The sequence below is a fragment of the Dromaius novaehollandiae genome, chromosome 6 (assembly GCF_036370855.1).
Source record: "Dromaius novaehollandiae isolate bDroNov1 chromosome 6, bDroNov1.hap1, whole genome shotgun sequence".
Classification (NCBI taxonomy): domain Eukaryota; kingdom Metazoa; phylum Chordata; class Aves; order Casuariiformes; family Dromaiidae; genus Dromaius; species Dromaius novaehollandiae.
Window position 1 is genome coordinate 26,719,983 of NC_088103.1, and position 14,927 is coordinate 26,734,909.

The 14,927-nt window shown below is 45.8% G+C and overlaps 1 protein-coding gene across 3 annotated transcripts in view; it reads right to left on the reverse strand.

Annotated features, from left to right (window-relative positions):
• Positions 1 to 12,850: 12,850 nt before the first annotated feature.
• MARCHF8 (membrane associated ring-CH-type finger 8) overlaps positions 12,851 to 14,927 on the reverse strand; it is a 106,028-nt gene continuing 103,951 nt past the window's right edge. For all 3 annotated transcript variants that reach the window (XM_064513982.1, XM_064513980.1, XM_026112549.2), the window contains exon 8: positions 12,851 to 14,230. In XM_064513982.1, the coding sequence (XP_064370052.1) occupies positions 13,926 to 14,230 (305 nt within the window). In that variant the 3' untranslated portion in view covers positions 12,851 to 13,925. The remainder of the gene's footprint in view (positions 14,231 to 14,927) is intronic.

Genomic DNA, 14,927 nt, shown 5'->3' on the forward strand with positions numbered 1-14,927 from the left:
CCACAGCACCCCCATCCCAGCACGGACACCCCAGCACCCTGCACCGCACCCCTCTCCCAGCATCCCTGCCACAGCACCCTCTGCTGCAGCCCCATCCCAGCACGGACACCTCAGCACCCCTTGCCCAGCACACCTATCCCAGCACCCCGCATTGCACCCCTGTTCCAGCACACCTGCTCCAGCACCACACCTCTGTCCCAGCACCCCTACCCCACGCCCTGCACACTGCCCTCTCAGTGCACCTGTCCCTGCACCCAGGTCCACACCAGCACCCCCTACGTGGACTTGTGCACAGCACTTTCGCCTTGATACCCCCCCCCCCCAGTTGCACAGTCCAGTGCAGCGCTCACACAGACCTCTGCGTGCTGTGCATTGCTCCCCAGAGCAAGCCGGCGCTCCTGCCAGGCACAGCCGTGGGCAGCCCTACACAGCTCATCCTCGTGCCTCATCACCTCCACACTCACAGCTGTTCATTGACACCCTGAAACTGCTCCACACTCTGTAATCTCCCCTCCTAATCACCCCAATATGCAGGCATACTCACTCCTCTGTGTCCCAACCCTACGCCTAGCTCTATGTGTACACTACTCCAGCTCAACATGCTACCACTATCCACCCCCACATGCACACTTCATATATCCCACTATCTGTAAACTATCCTCCAGATCTAGTCACTCTATACTCACATCATACTCTACCCTCATTATATACCAAATCTGCAAATTCATGTATAAGTCACCTCTTTCACAGGTCTAGATGCCCATAAGCCATTATCTGCATTATCCCCTTTATTCTCTGCATTCTCGTTAACTTGCCAGGCTCCCTGTTGCCTGTGCACAGCTGTACATAAAACTAACCACCAGCACATCTACACATCAGCGCTGTACACACACAACCCCAGTACCATTTCCAAAAATCACTAAAAAGCTTACAGTTCCACAGTCCCCACCCTGCATATAGCAAGCACCAGACCTCTGCTATAATGAGGATGCTGTCATTAAGGTGACAGAACAGCTGCCTGGGCTTCTTCTGTAGCCCTGCCTACTCCAGAGAAAGTAACCCCACAGCAGCAACACTGTAGACCTGACACTCAGGTGTAACGACCAGCCAATGCTGTTCTCCTACATTTTTATCAGGCAACCAAAATATCACATGCTCTCACCCTTGTTATCTCACAGATGATCCTCCTGCCAGCAGCAGCTGCTTGATCCTGTGCTGAAAGCAGAAAGTTTGGGCCTTTTGCAGCATGTAGGTCCTGCTGTCCTTCCACCACTGCTCTGTGGTCAGACCAAGCTCCTTGTTTCCTTGCTGTCAGAAGACCAAGTTGTCCCAAACTCAGCATTCTGCAAGACCATCAGATACTCAACAGCTGTCTCCATTTCGTGCTGTCTGTGGCTTTTGACAGTGAAATATATTTAGCCCGAGTCTTGCACATCTCATGAATTCCCCTCTGGGGTTATATTACATAGCTTCAATGTTTATTTCAAACCAATTTTCTACAATTTTGCTAATCCCCATCACTGGGATGATGAACTAGTTTGAAACCCCACAATGCACCTGCAGCACATTTGGACAATGCACAAATTAATATAGCTATCTACTGAACAAGATATTAACAGCAATAGTAGCAATTGCTCACCGTGGTGTGAGCTGTGTGAGGTATATAAGGTTTCCTTAGGCAGTTGGCCTAGTTATTCTCCATGCTGTTATGAATTTCCAGTAACAGATACACAGAACAAGGTAAATTAAAACTTGCCCAGAAATGCTTTACTCATGGCACACTTGCACCCCAGGTGCTATGCTCACATCACGTCATTTACTGATCATACTCCTGTAGCACTTTCAGCTGAGACACTCCATGCACATGTTAGCTTGTCTCACACGAGAAGCTGGGCTGCCATTATCAGCTCCCAACCTTCAAAACCAGAGGAAGAGAGGGATTAAAGTCAACAGTTTGAAGTTACTGCTGGCTTTGCCTCTTTCTGCTCTGGCAAGCTCAGTTGCAAAGTGCCTCAGGCCTCACTCCAGCATGGCTGCTGAGCTGCTGCTCTGTGCTGCATTCACTGTATTTCTAAGTTCACCTTCTAAAACTGCAGCTACCCCAGGTGTGTTGTGGCCTGCCTGCCTTACCCATCATGGCCAGATGGAAACACGGGCAGCTTGCGACGCCCTGAAAAAAGGGTCCTGTTCTTCTCTCACAGGAATGGGATGATACTTGGCCACACTCACCCAACAAGTTGTGGAAGGTCTCCTACATCTTTGTCATCCTATCCTCTATACAACTGAAGGCTCAACCACTTGCTGTACTGTGGCTCCGTCAGAGTCAAGGGTCTCACGTATTCAGAGTATAGACTTACATGCAGACATGTAGGAAATTCACTGAACCTTCCTTGGCTCCGCTGAATTGATCAGCATGAACTTCTAGTCTGCTGCTGCTTTTTAAATAGCATTCAGAAGGGCAAGATTGTGCACTGGCCACAGCACACCTGAGGTAGCTGCAGGCTGCAGCCCGGAGATCTGATCTCTCACCCCGAGGTTTAACCAGCAAGGGATCCTTGCTGCTACACTGCGATCCCTTCCAAGTACAACTCTACGCCATAAAAGTGCACTATTAATTCATAAAGTTCTTTGGTTTCACCTTTCCTTTATATTAAAGGTTTTCAAAGAAATCACACATCCATTTCATTTGTACATGAGTGCTGCCAGCCCCAAATGTCTTAGCCTTCACTGAAAGAGTTATCTGAAAACCTTTTAACACATCAGGTGCTTCAGAATTAGCTGTTGTCGGGCAAGGCCACCTTCATTTTTGCTGCAAACGTGGAGCAAAGTATTGTCCAAACCTCCATTGGTGATTTTCCATGTTTCTTCAAGTTTCAGTTCTGACTGACCTTTTCAACATCTTCCTGTTCTCTGGGGTCATCAGTTCTATTTTCAGGTTGTTCTGGCCACCTCTGTATGGAGGTGTGCCTTGGGCATTTCCCTACATCACTGCAACTTTTCTTACAAATATTATTAAAGAAAGTGTTAGATAAGCTCAGTCCTGTTCCTGAAAGTTGTACAAGTGCATTTGTTACCTCTGTCCAGTCCCTTTCACAGCTCTCTTTTTAGTCTGTTCCTTTTCACACCTCTCATTTTTGTCCTGACTTCCACCTGCAATGGTTTATTGATATTATTTATTAGTAGTATAGTTTCAAACACTTCATTGAAAGCTTGACAAATAAGATGGATCCTATTTCCCTCTATAAAAAAAATGAAAGCAGCCATTTTATCAAGATATTACATTAGTTCTCCCATGAGAGACCCACACCGTATCAAAACCCAGAAAAAAATCATGCTGGGGTCTACCTGATGACTGCTTAATGTCAAATGAATAAACCATTCCTGGAAATAGCAACTGGATCCAATGGTTGGATCCAAGGGGAGCGACCTAAAGATTAGGCCATGGGATCAGACGCAGACTTTTGGTGTTTTTCCTCCCCGAACACCACCCTGGATTCCTCCTGGCGCAGTGGTTGAGCTGCAAGAGGACGACAGAGTCCAACACAGAGCATGACCCAGTGGCTAGGGCTCTCCTGGGGATGGAGAGGTACTGCTTAACTGCTCAGGCCGAGGGAGACCCTGACCCTGCGTCCCAGCTTCCTTTGTGAAAACCTCCAACCCACTTAAAACACATGGCCGTTCTCGCCACTTCCCCTTCTCTTCCAGCAGCTGCCTTTTACGGGAGAAGAACGAGCCCTTTGGTAAGACGGTGGTGGGCACCGAGGCCAAGGGAGGTGCAGGATGCGAGGCGTGGTCCGGCACTGACGCTCTCCTCCTGCCGGGCCAGGGTCTCCCATGCAGCGCAGCAGCCTCGGCATGCCCTGGCCGAGGTGCCAGCCCGTACCCTGCCCCGTGCAAGGCGCCCAGGCACCACAGGTCTGCAGCCCTGTACGGGCCAGGCGCTTGGAAACCCCCAGCACGTCCGGTCGCGAGGACTTTCAGCCGGCGAAGGACAGACCCAAGGACGCCCCAGCCCCTCAGGTAGATCCAGATTCCCACTGCACCAAGGCCTAAGCCGCGCAGCCTCGTATCTAAGCGGCGGAGAGGCAGAGCCCTGCGCACGGGACGCGCTGCCCCCGCTCCTACCGAAAGCACCCAGCGCTGCGGGTGACGCGTAACACAGCGGGCGGGAGCCGCCGGCCGCCGCGCGGGGCAGCAGCGTCCCCTGCCGGGCGCGGAGCAGCTCGGCCCGGCCCCGCGCAGCCCGGGACCCGCGGCGGCGCCGGGAGCGCAGCAGGGAGCAGCCCCGGGGCGGAGCGTCCCCGGCGGGTGTAAAGCAGGTGGGTGGCTGCGGAGGGAGGCAGGACCAAGGCCCTGCAGCGCGGGGCCGGCCAGCTCACCGGCCGCGCCGTGGGCGCACAGAAGGGACAGAGGGACTGCTGTTAGATGAAGTGCAACGTTACCTCCTTGCTCGATCGCTACCGGCAGGGAAAATGCGACAGACCACGAAGTAATTGATATCTAATCACTGCCTATAAGTACTTTCATTCCTTTCATATGCGCAATTGCTGAGACACAGTGCAGGGGCTCTAGAAAGTGCTTGCAGACTGGGCAGTCACTCCTAGTCACAGACCCGACACATGCGAGGAGCCCGGGCTTATTTCTTGCCGAGGCACTTACCTTGACAGCGAGGAACAACGCACTAGGACCGCCACGCCTGAGCCTGTCTGTGTCTTGCCCACCTCACTTCTCAATTGAAAATGGTTTGACAAGGCAGCAGCCAGGGCTTTGCATTCACAAGCATGGAGCTGGGAACTGGGCCCTTAAAGTAAGGGATGCTGCTATTCCTCAGTTGGCCATGTCCGCAGAGGGGTTAAAACAGTCCTCTGCAAAGGGCGTATCTACTCTGCCATGAATATCGCTGCTTGTTGCTCACAGGTCCCATTCCTCTAAGTATCACTCAGATGTACCACATGTAATTTCACAGCAGAAGTCAGTTGCTCTTTTTATCCCCTTGTCATGCCAATGAAAAACAAGGTTGTTCTCTGAAGATGTCACATATACCTTACAGCCCTCCTGAGGCTACAGCTAATTTGGATGGACAGATGGTTCTCTTGAAGTATGCTAATAAAAAATTGGGGGCAGGCAGGAATGATATAACACACTAATTAACAAATGATTGAGGAGATCAGTAGAGCCTACAGAAATTTCCAAGGTACATAAATAATCTAAGGGACATGGGATTAATATATGAGAACATATGGATGCTAATTGTGTATTGCTCCACCAGACCAGCAAGAAAAAGCTCCTCATTTGTAGGCCTGCCTCTGTCCCAGCTCAGAGGGTCCAGAAATTAACTCTACGACTGCAAATCTCAGCACAGAGTGTCCTTGCTGTGCTATTCAGGCTGTGACAAAGCAGACACCACACAAATCTCTCACAAACCCAAAACAGAGTTGCAATATCATGACTTATCACAATATCATTAAACCTTTTGTGCAAGGGATCAGCCAGGTTCCAAGGGAGTCTCTCTCTCCCCATGGACTTCCTATCATTTTTGAGGTGGTATTTATGAGATCCTTCATCCCATTTAGCACAATATGGAACATGGTTTAGCTAACCCTGTGGAGCTGGAAAAGAATGTCTTCTTTTAACACAGTATTTTCAAGAGAAAGAAGTTAAATGAGAGAGCAAGACTAGTAGCAAACCAGGCTCTAGAGAGATCTCAGTTTATCTGCAAGCAGGGGACAATGGTGCTTTGTGTGTTATTTGGGGATGCTCAGGTGAAAAGCAGATATGGAGTACAGTATGGAGTAATCTGCAGCCCAAGATATTTCCCATTCTCTCCGAACCACAAAAAAACCTGTTTGCCTTGACAAAGGAACCTCCTGTCCCATCGGCCCCCAGCCCCTCTTCTACGCCTGAGCGACCTGGCTGTGCCATGGCTCTCTGCACAGCCCCTTTCCGAAGTATCTGCCTACAAATGCTCTCAGCAGCAGAACACTTTCCCTGAGACCAGGAGGCAGAGGATGGATCCAAGGCCAACTTACTTCTCTGCTTTTGAAAAACACTGTGGACCACTGTGAGCACCAAATTAGTGGAAACAAACACCATTTACAGCTGCAGGTCTGGGGCTTTGCATCTTCAGCTCCTTCTCCTACAGCTCTAACAGTGACTGATTCTCCCAAACCTGCTTGGCCTGCCTTATTTGTAGGTGGCCTTTGAGGAAGCAAGGAGAGTATCAGAGCCACTCAGCATGGCAAGGGGCTCCCAGCAAAAATGATTGGGAGGTTGATTTTAGTGCAGTCTTAAAATGTTAAGGATTCCAACTCTGCTCCTTTGAAGTCTGGAGATTTAACAAGCACATCCTGAGCAGTGGTGTTCTTCCTCTATTCTGTGAAGCTTCCTAGTTATTTTATGCATAGTTGTTTCAAACCCTTCTCTGATGTTAAAGCCTTTGAGACAACTTCATTCAGCTCCTTATCATCCTCAAAGCAAGGTCTCCTCCCTGTTTTCAGCTCCCAATTCCTCTGCCACCAACCTTGCCTTTTCCCCTTGAATACACCTGAAAAGAGTATTCTTAAGAGTTCGCCATCGCTTGACCCTCTCTGTGCAATATCACATTTCCAATTATTCTTTCCCAAGTAATGCATTGAACTTGCTCCATTCTCCCTTTCCACAGGGCTCTACAGATCTTTTTAGAAGCCTCCCCCGCCTCCCTTCTGAAAGATGATCCCCTCTCTCCGTTTGGCCAGGAGGAATGGATTTTCCTTGTGTTTGGTTCTTGTTCTATAATGAAATATTCTTGCTTGATTTTTTGGAGGCCACCCATCCTGGGGCTGTAAAAGAGCATCCTCCTCTGACTGTCTGTATTGTGATAACATTGCACTCCATCAATCCCAAAATGTCAGAGAGCATCCTACATAGAGAACAAAACCCAGAGGATTTACAGGAAAAACTGGGATGGCAGGTGGACATTGTGCTTCAGTTGCACAGCCTCCATTCTGGGCACTTCCACAGTCATCTCTATGGATCATATGCTGATGTAATTTGGTTCTTTCTAGCACAAGCCTCCTGTGTCCTCTCTGTCCAGCCTTGCCCAGAGGCAAGCTGAGTGACTGAGAAATAGTGACGGTGGTGAAAGAGGAAGTGGGGAAAGAGGAAGGAAATTGGGGTTGCATAAGCAAAATGAATGTGATATGGGTGAATGGGCTGGAGATAAGGAAGTCTGAAACAGAGGGGCGTAGATGACAGGGTGATGGACCACAGGGTGGCTGTGGGGAAGAGGAGGATTGGAGGCAGCTGCACAGTCCCTGCAGGATGCACTGAGCAGCAACGCATGGTCCTCCTAGTGCTACTGGCTAGATGTGGTCTTGAAATGCCCGTGCCTGCAGCGGGCTGCATCTCCGGGGCAGCTCAGACTCCCAGCCCACACCTCGGCATTACCGGCCTCGGTGAAAACCAGCCTGCTGTTTTGCTCAACATAGCACATCTGCCTCCTGCTTTACATGCTAAGAGCCACAAATGCCTGGCCAGAGCCACCACCACCACGGCTGTTTTCCTGACTTTGGCTTCCTGACAAAGCCCTTGCAGAGAGCCGGCCTCCCCTCCATCAGGCGATTTCTGTGAACCTCACTTTTTTCATCGTCACCTTCACTTCCCTCAGGCCTCTCTGCAACGGTTCCCATTGGAGCAGGTTAGCAGACAGAAGTCTGACTCTCAGGGACTCTTGGGGCTTGGTTTTCAGAGGAACTGAGGTGTCAGCAGCTAGAGCTGCAAAATTTGACCCCTCCACAGACTCCAGAGGGCACTCAGGTGGATTTTACCAACCCCAGCTGTGATCTGAGAGGCAAGTCATGCTGGTCTGGCTAGTCAAATGACAGAAATGTACTCACCACATGCTCCAGTTCCTCAAGATCAGCTGGAAAATTCAGCCTTTTCCTGGAGTCACCTTGCTGTGCTGTGTGCTGTTGAGCAGTGCTCTGCTCCGCCTCAGAGATGGATATACTTCACAGGGTGACAGTAAGACTCTTTTAGGAGGAAACAAAGTTTGCAAGAGGAAAGAAGTTGTTTTATAATTCACTTGGGATGCCTGAACCCAAGATGAGGAGCACATTTACCCAGAGGACAGACAGGCTCTTGTTCCTTAAGCTATCAGCTCTTTTTTACCAGAGACTGTCAACCAAACAGCAAGCTCTGGAAACTGTCACAGCATCTCTCTAGCAAAGTGTTTTTGTATAATGGCCTTGCTAGTGGATTTTGTAAACTTTATACAAGTAGCATGATTTACTACAACCAGACTTACTTCACTAAGGAATATAGGAGAGTGCCTTTTGTTCCTCATGGAAAACACCTCTCTAGGGCTGCAGTATTAAGACTCCCTCCCCTTTCTCAGCTAAAATAAAATAACTAATCCCTCTCTAACATACATATATATATATAATATATATAATATGTATATTTATGCACACACACACAAAAACAACAAGAAAAAAGGTTTCCTTGTGCCCCCCTGTGTCCACTACAGACAATGCTTCCAGGTCTTAGCTGGTCTTTAGCACTTGTGGTTTATTTCTCACAGCTGTGCAGATGGCCATTTTCCTCAACCTCCTGGTGCTAGAAATCTATCCACAGAAAACAGCTGAAGACTTCCCAGTTCTGAGGCTGGGACATGGCATGAAAGCCAACACATGTAGCACTGAAGCTGTGCTCATGCCATCAGGCAAAGCGCAGCCGCTCACAACTGCATGCTTACACAAAATTATTTTTCTTCTTGGAAGAGAATTATAGTAATGAGCATCTTCTGCTCTGCACAGAAACCAGTGCACATGAAAACTCTGATTTCAGATGTAAAACATGCAGAACAGCACTTGGTTTCCATTCAAGAAGCTCAACAGATTTTAAGACCCACTGCAGTCCTTTCTCCTGACCTCCTGCATGACACAAGCCAGAAAATTCTTCACAGCATTCCTGCATCTGACTCCACAGCACCTGAACACAGTCACTGCAATGAAGGAGTAACCCACTTACTCTGATGGTTAACTATCTCTTCAGGATTATGAATAATTTTTAACATCAAATTGCTACTGGCCCTTATGGTGCATTGACCTGCTACACTGAAGAGCCACAGAGTCCTCTATCTTCTCCAGCAACAGTAACTCGCTTTGATCATCTTACTACTGTAGAGCTCAACATTTCTCTAGACTAGGCCTCTAACATTTTTCTGAAACAAAACGGATACTATGCCAGTTTTGTTTTGTTTTTTTTATAGAAACACTTTATTGCTGCAGTCAATAACCCTGTGTATCACGCACAAATAACCAATTACAGTTTAAGAAACTAAAAATTATTCTGCAAGTTGTAATACTGAGAAATGAACATACATGAAAGGATACAAAACTATACATTTAAGTTACTAGAAATTTACTAACTAAAAAATTCTGCAGAAGTGTGAAGTGTCTTGTATAAACTATACAACACATGCCAGTGTAAAGTTGTTTAACATTATACAATTACCTATCTACAAATGTTTTACCTAAATATAAGATCAGCTGCAATTTTTTTTTAAACAGTTATCTCCTATACAAAGACAAGTGCTTTCAGTATTTCATTGGAATATACAGACACCGCAATATCTCAAAACTAAAAAATAATCACAAAATAAAAGGTCCTGTTTAGAAGTATTCTTTGCACAACTAGCACAATCCTGTGAAAATCCAGCCAGCAATGTCTTTGCATTTGTATTTGCCCTGTTTCACCCATATCTGAGGGACCCCACATGGAATGACAGACCTCCTTTTCATTGCTGGCCAGCGCAGACTACACCAGAAATACGTAACACTCCTCAGCTCTAGGGGAACTGCAGACCTGGCTCCCGCCTTGTAACAGATGTTTATGTGGCCGAGCACAGGGCAATAGGAACCAGCTCCACGCATGGTCACATCCACGCTTCCTGCTCACTGCAAGGGTTTTCCGAAAGGCAGCACAGGGAGCCCATCCCCTTCCTCGCAGCGGGAGGGCAAGTGACAGCCTGATCTGTATGGTGGCATCAGGTGTAGGGGGGCTGGAAGGGCAGTTACTGCTCTTTCACAGGATTTCTCCTGCTGCAGCACAGAGTCCCAACACTTCTCCAACCCTGGCAGGCTCCGTGTAACCTTTGCTGAATCCCCCCTGCTGAAGCAAAGCCAACCTGAAAGCCACTCAATCATGGGAAGCTGTCTCCAGGTCTGGCCGATCTCTTCAGAACACAGGGCAACACTTCAAACCCCCGAATACAAGGTTACAGGTGAAGAAAATCCTGAGATTTCATAGGGACTTCTTATCTCATGATCTCTTGAAGTGGATCAACCTTTTGCAGCGCTTGCCTGCACTTCTAACATAATGCATGCTCATGATCCAGCAGATAAACTGAATATGATGCAGCAGGAAAATTTCCTTGGCACAGCCTGTGTGTTTTTGGACAAGCCTTGGCTATGTCAATGGAAGGGGAGTTTGGTCAGCTGTCTAGAGCATTTATTTCCATGGGGCAAATCAGTAAAGGCTCTGGCAATCTAGGGAAGGGGCTGGGGTAAATGATTTTAAGCCTATATTCCCTCTGGTCTCCGAGAAGTCCTGGGGAACCTGACTGACTTTGGCCAAGGAACCATTGCCAAAAGAGGTCAGACTTTTACTCCAGCCACTTGAAAAGTTGCCAGGAGAAGGGTTGGGAACGGCTAGTCTGGTGAGGAATGGTCGTTGCCAGTACTTTCGGCCAGGTGGAAAGGAGGGAGCTCACCTGAGCTAGCAGCAATGCCTTGCAGTGAGAAGTTGAAAACAGATCAACAATATCTCTTTCAGGAGAAAGGAGGAAAAAGCACCATTCAGCCTTTTTACACCATTTGACAGCACACCGCGCATAAGCAGAGAACTGCAGCTCCAGAAGCCCCATGTTAACACCAAGCAAGAAGCAACATGAGAAGTGTCACCAGCATAAGCAAAAATCAATGCCAGTACCCAACAGAGGGATCTGTTCTGCAGCCCTTATTGGTATAAGCAGTTCTAAGAGATATAAAGAGTTGAAATATTAGGTCTTATTTTCATTCAGAGAAGATGTACTGGGAAAACAGAGTGGTTAATGGCGGCACTGACTGAAATAGTTTCATCTGCTGTTTTTTTTTCCAGTCAGTTTTACCAGAGATGATCTTCCTTCCCGAGATACACAAGGGCACAGCAAAAGCCATCAGAAACCTGAATGCACTGAACACTAACATATGCCACACAGACCTTCCAAAATGCCAAACAAGATTTCACAATGTTTCACCAAGCATCACTGATGACAGTGATTGAAACAGGACAGCATGTAACACTACACCATATTGGCACTTGTGAGAACACCAGTCATAGACACCAGCACATCTCACATGTGAGCTGAAGAACAGGTTTTATAGCAGAACTTGTCCATTTTCATTCCACCTACTGGCCACAGATCAAATGAGAATTCACACAGCATCAGTCAGCAGCTGCTTCTCTGCATCTTGCAGGTGTACCATGAGCATCTTGCAGATACGTAAGCGTTGCACACATGGGCATTTCAGAAGAACACGATGAAGGCATGTAAGACCTGATATTTAACCCACCTGAGTTTATCCAGTGAACCTTTTCACAGAACAAAAAAATCAAAACGAAGACCATATTATTATCTGGGTTCTAATAACAGAACAGGATCAATCACAGCAGAGTTCAGGGAACAGCCCCAGTAATTGCACTTTGAATTATGGCAGGCATAGGCAACAATCTGTACATGCATATTGTCATGAAGACTGCTGCCCAGATACTAGCAGGGTAGGCAGGGTTTCTCTGCTTATATCACATACATATGGGACATCCTGACACCTAGCACAACACACAAGCCCAAGCCAGTGTAGCTTTGCTAGGCCTGTCTTGAGGTCTGGGTTTTTTCAAACATCTCAAGAACAAGGTACTATGTTGTTCGTGAAGATCACAGCCAGTAAGCTTCAAGCATGAGATTTCCCTCTTTCACACACACACACACACACACACACACACTTTTCCTCTAACAGCTCTTAGAAACCACTGGTGTGCGTTCTCTTAGCATAGTCCCCTCTCTGCCATTTAAGAAATCCACCAATTTTTAAAACAAAGATGAACCTAGAAAAAAATTAATAATCACGTTTTAGGGAAAATTCACTGATCTCTTGCTGTTGTTCTTCTTGGGGATAAGTTAAAGCAACAGTTTTTATTATACAAATGTCTTCATAATGCAAGTTGTATTTGAAAAAGGACTAAGTAAAACCTGAACTGGACCTTGGGATTTAGCTCAGTATTTCAAAAAGTAACAAAATGTTTTAATTAACTGAGATGTCCAGGCAACTCCTACTAAGACCAAATAGATTATCATTGACTTTGCTTTCTGTTAGATAGGGCTCAAGTGGGGAAAGTTTTCATAGGCACCGTTTTCACAGGCAGAGGCTCTGTGTGTTGACTTTTATCGGGGCTTCGTTTCCGTTCCAGTCACACTGACAGCAGATGCTAGTTCAATGAGGGCTTGAACCTAGACAGTGGTTCAGCAAAGCAGACTGGTTAAGTGGGTGACAACAGACACCCCAGTCTTCAGGCAACTATGTCTAAACCTCTTCAAACTGATTTTAACTGCCCCTTTTCTCATTAGGGCAGAGTGTTTAAAAAGCCAGCCCCAAATTTAAGAGAACAGACCACATTCTTCTCTGACCATGTAATGCATCATCATGAGGACTGAAAACAGGCAGGTCATTTTAAACTCATGTACTTAATGCAATATTTACTTCCTAGACTTTGTTCTCAACACCTTATCTCACAATGACAAATTCCTGGGTAATTCACACATGACACAGCATTAAAGAAGGGAAACTAATTTCAGCTGTATTGACTAATAAACTTCTTTTCCATAACAGCTCACATTTTTACCAACATGGCATCAAACCCTTTACCAGTGGTTTGGAATGAAAGTTACATCAGGTATACTTGTTCAGGTCTGTTGATGGTATAACAGACTTTTTTTTTTTTCCTTAAAAAAAAGCAAAACCAGTCCCCAAAACAGAGCACTGAAACCATTATGCATTGAAAACAAACACTGTACACATCCACTACTCTCCATATACAAGTCACAAGTGCAACATCCTTTGAAAAAATTGTTCCTCAAACGAAATCCAAAGAGGCAGAGTTTTTAGTGTTATGCTTAGTAAGATAACATGGGCATGTGTTGGAAATCACATGTTGGAATTTTTTTTAATTTTTTTTTTTTTTAATATAAGGCAAGAGGTTTATGTTCCAGTAGAATGGATGGGGTAAAGAATGAAGAAATGCTTTGAAAATGACACATTCTTTCAAGTTTCATTTTCAATGGACAAACATTTTAAAAATTAAAGATTTTTAAAAGTGCTATATGCTTTGTAAGTCTCACCACAATATGTAAAGCATAATTTTACATCTGCTGCCTAAGACAAAATGTTAGTGGCAGTGTTAGCGGTAGGTTAGAGTCTAGTCTCTCATTTTCCTCAGTGTCTGGGGCACCTCCTTCCTTGTACTAAAGAAAAAAACCCAAGAAACAAAAACCAACACATATTCCAGATTCATTTTGAGTCATCTTCTAAAGTAACAGACTCCACAGAGTTGATGACAGTTCACTAGTGGCTCGCTTGATACCAAAACCAAGGCTCATTCTACCCAGTATCCTGGGGTTCTTTGATCCACCAGTCCCAGAGACGAAATGTTGAGAGGTATGCAACCATGATAACACACTGACAGATAGGCCAAGGGGATTTAAAAAAATTCTAACAAAACACAAATGTAAAAAATTCATCCGACAGCTCTCAGCTGTTAGCTGATTTTAAAAAGGTTGAGAAGTTTGCAGTAAACAATGATATTTGAAATCCTCAAGGACATACAGAAACACCCCTCCCACCCAGCAATCAGACGTGAAGGATTTCTGCAGCACAGTCTTCTGGCTCTGTGTAATGTGAAGAGTTTGTATCTGAATGGTGAATCCCAAGCATTTCTTTACTCTCAAAGTTTGGCTCCATTAGTGCAGGTTTTTCAAAAATATTCTTTTTGCTAGTTTCTGGACAGTTTTGTACATATATTACTCGGTTATAAGCTTTAAGTCTCTTCCATAGCTGTACGTACACTTTGCATTGTACATACATGAACAGAAGTCCTCCAGTGAAACCAATAGCCACAACCACCAACTTAGTCCAAAATGGCCACTCTAGAATCCCTAGAAGGAAAAAAGAAAAAGAAATAAAGAGAAAAGACCAGGTCAATATTGGCTAGACTACACTGGAGCTCTCAAAAACATCCTTTAAGGAAATGGTCACAGAGTTCAGGCCATGCAAACTGTTCTTATTTTGCCATTTTTCTTGTTTTGCTTTTTTGCCCTTTTCAGTCAAATGCATGCAGGTTTCTATGCCTGTTCATATACTACATCTATTCTCACCCATCAGAGGGGAAACAGAACAACTGTTTCTCCATGTCTAAGCCCTTGTGCAGCACAACTCCAAGCAGAGTCAAGACAACAGCCAGTAATAAGTTCAGGTTCCTTCACACTTGTTTCTAAAAGAAAATTTGATCAGATTATGAAAGGGATTTTACAGCAGTTTCCTCTTGATAGCAGGAGACTTAACTCAGTGACCCAAGAAGTTTGTTCCACTCCAGTGATCACACAGTACATGGAGTCACAGACTTTAAAGTCAAAGGGAACCATTGTTGTCATCGAGCTTAAAATTCTCTGACATAAAGAACATGTTATCTGCATCAGACCCAATAGCTTGTAGTTGAACTGGAGCATCTTTTTTGATGTGAAAACTGCAAGTGTTGGAGACTTTAAAGCATTCTGGCAAGCTTACCCTCCATATTAAAAATAAGCACCAATACTTTTGTCTGAATTTATCTAGCCTGAACTTTTAGCCATTGGC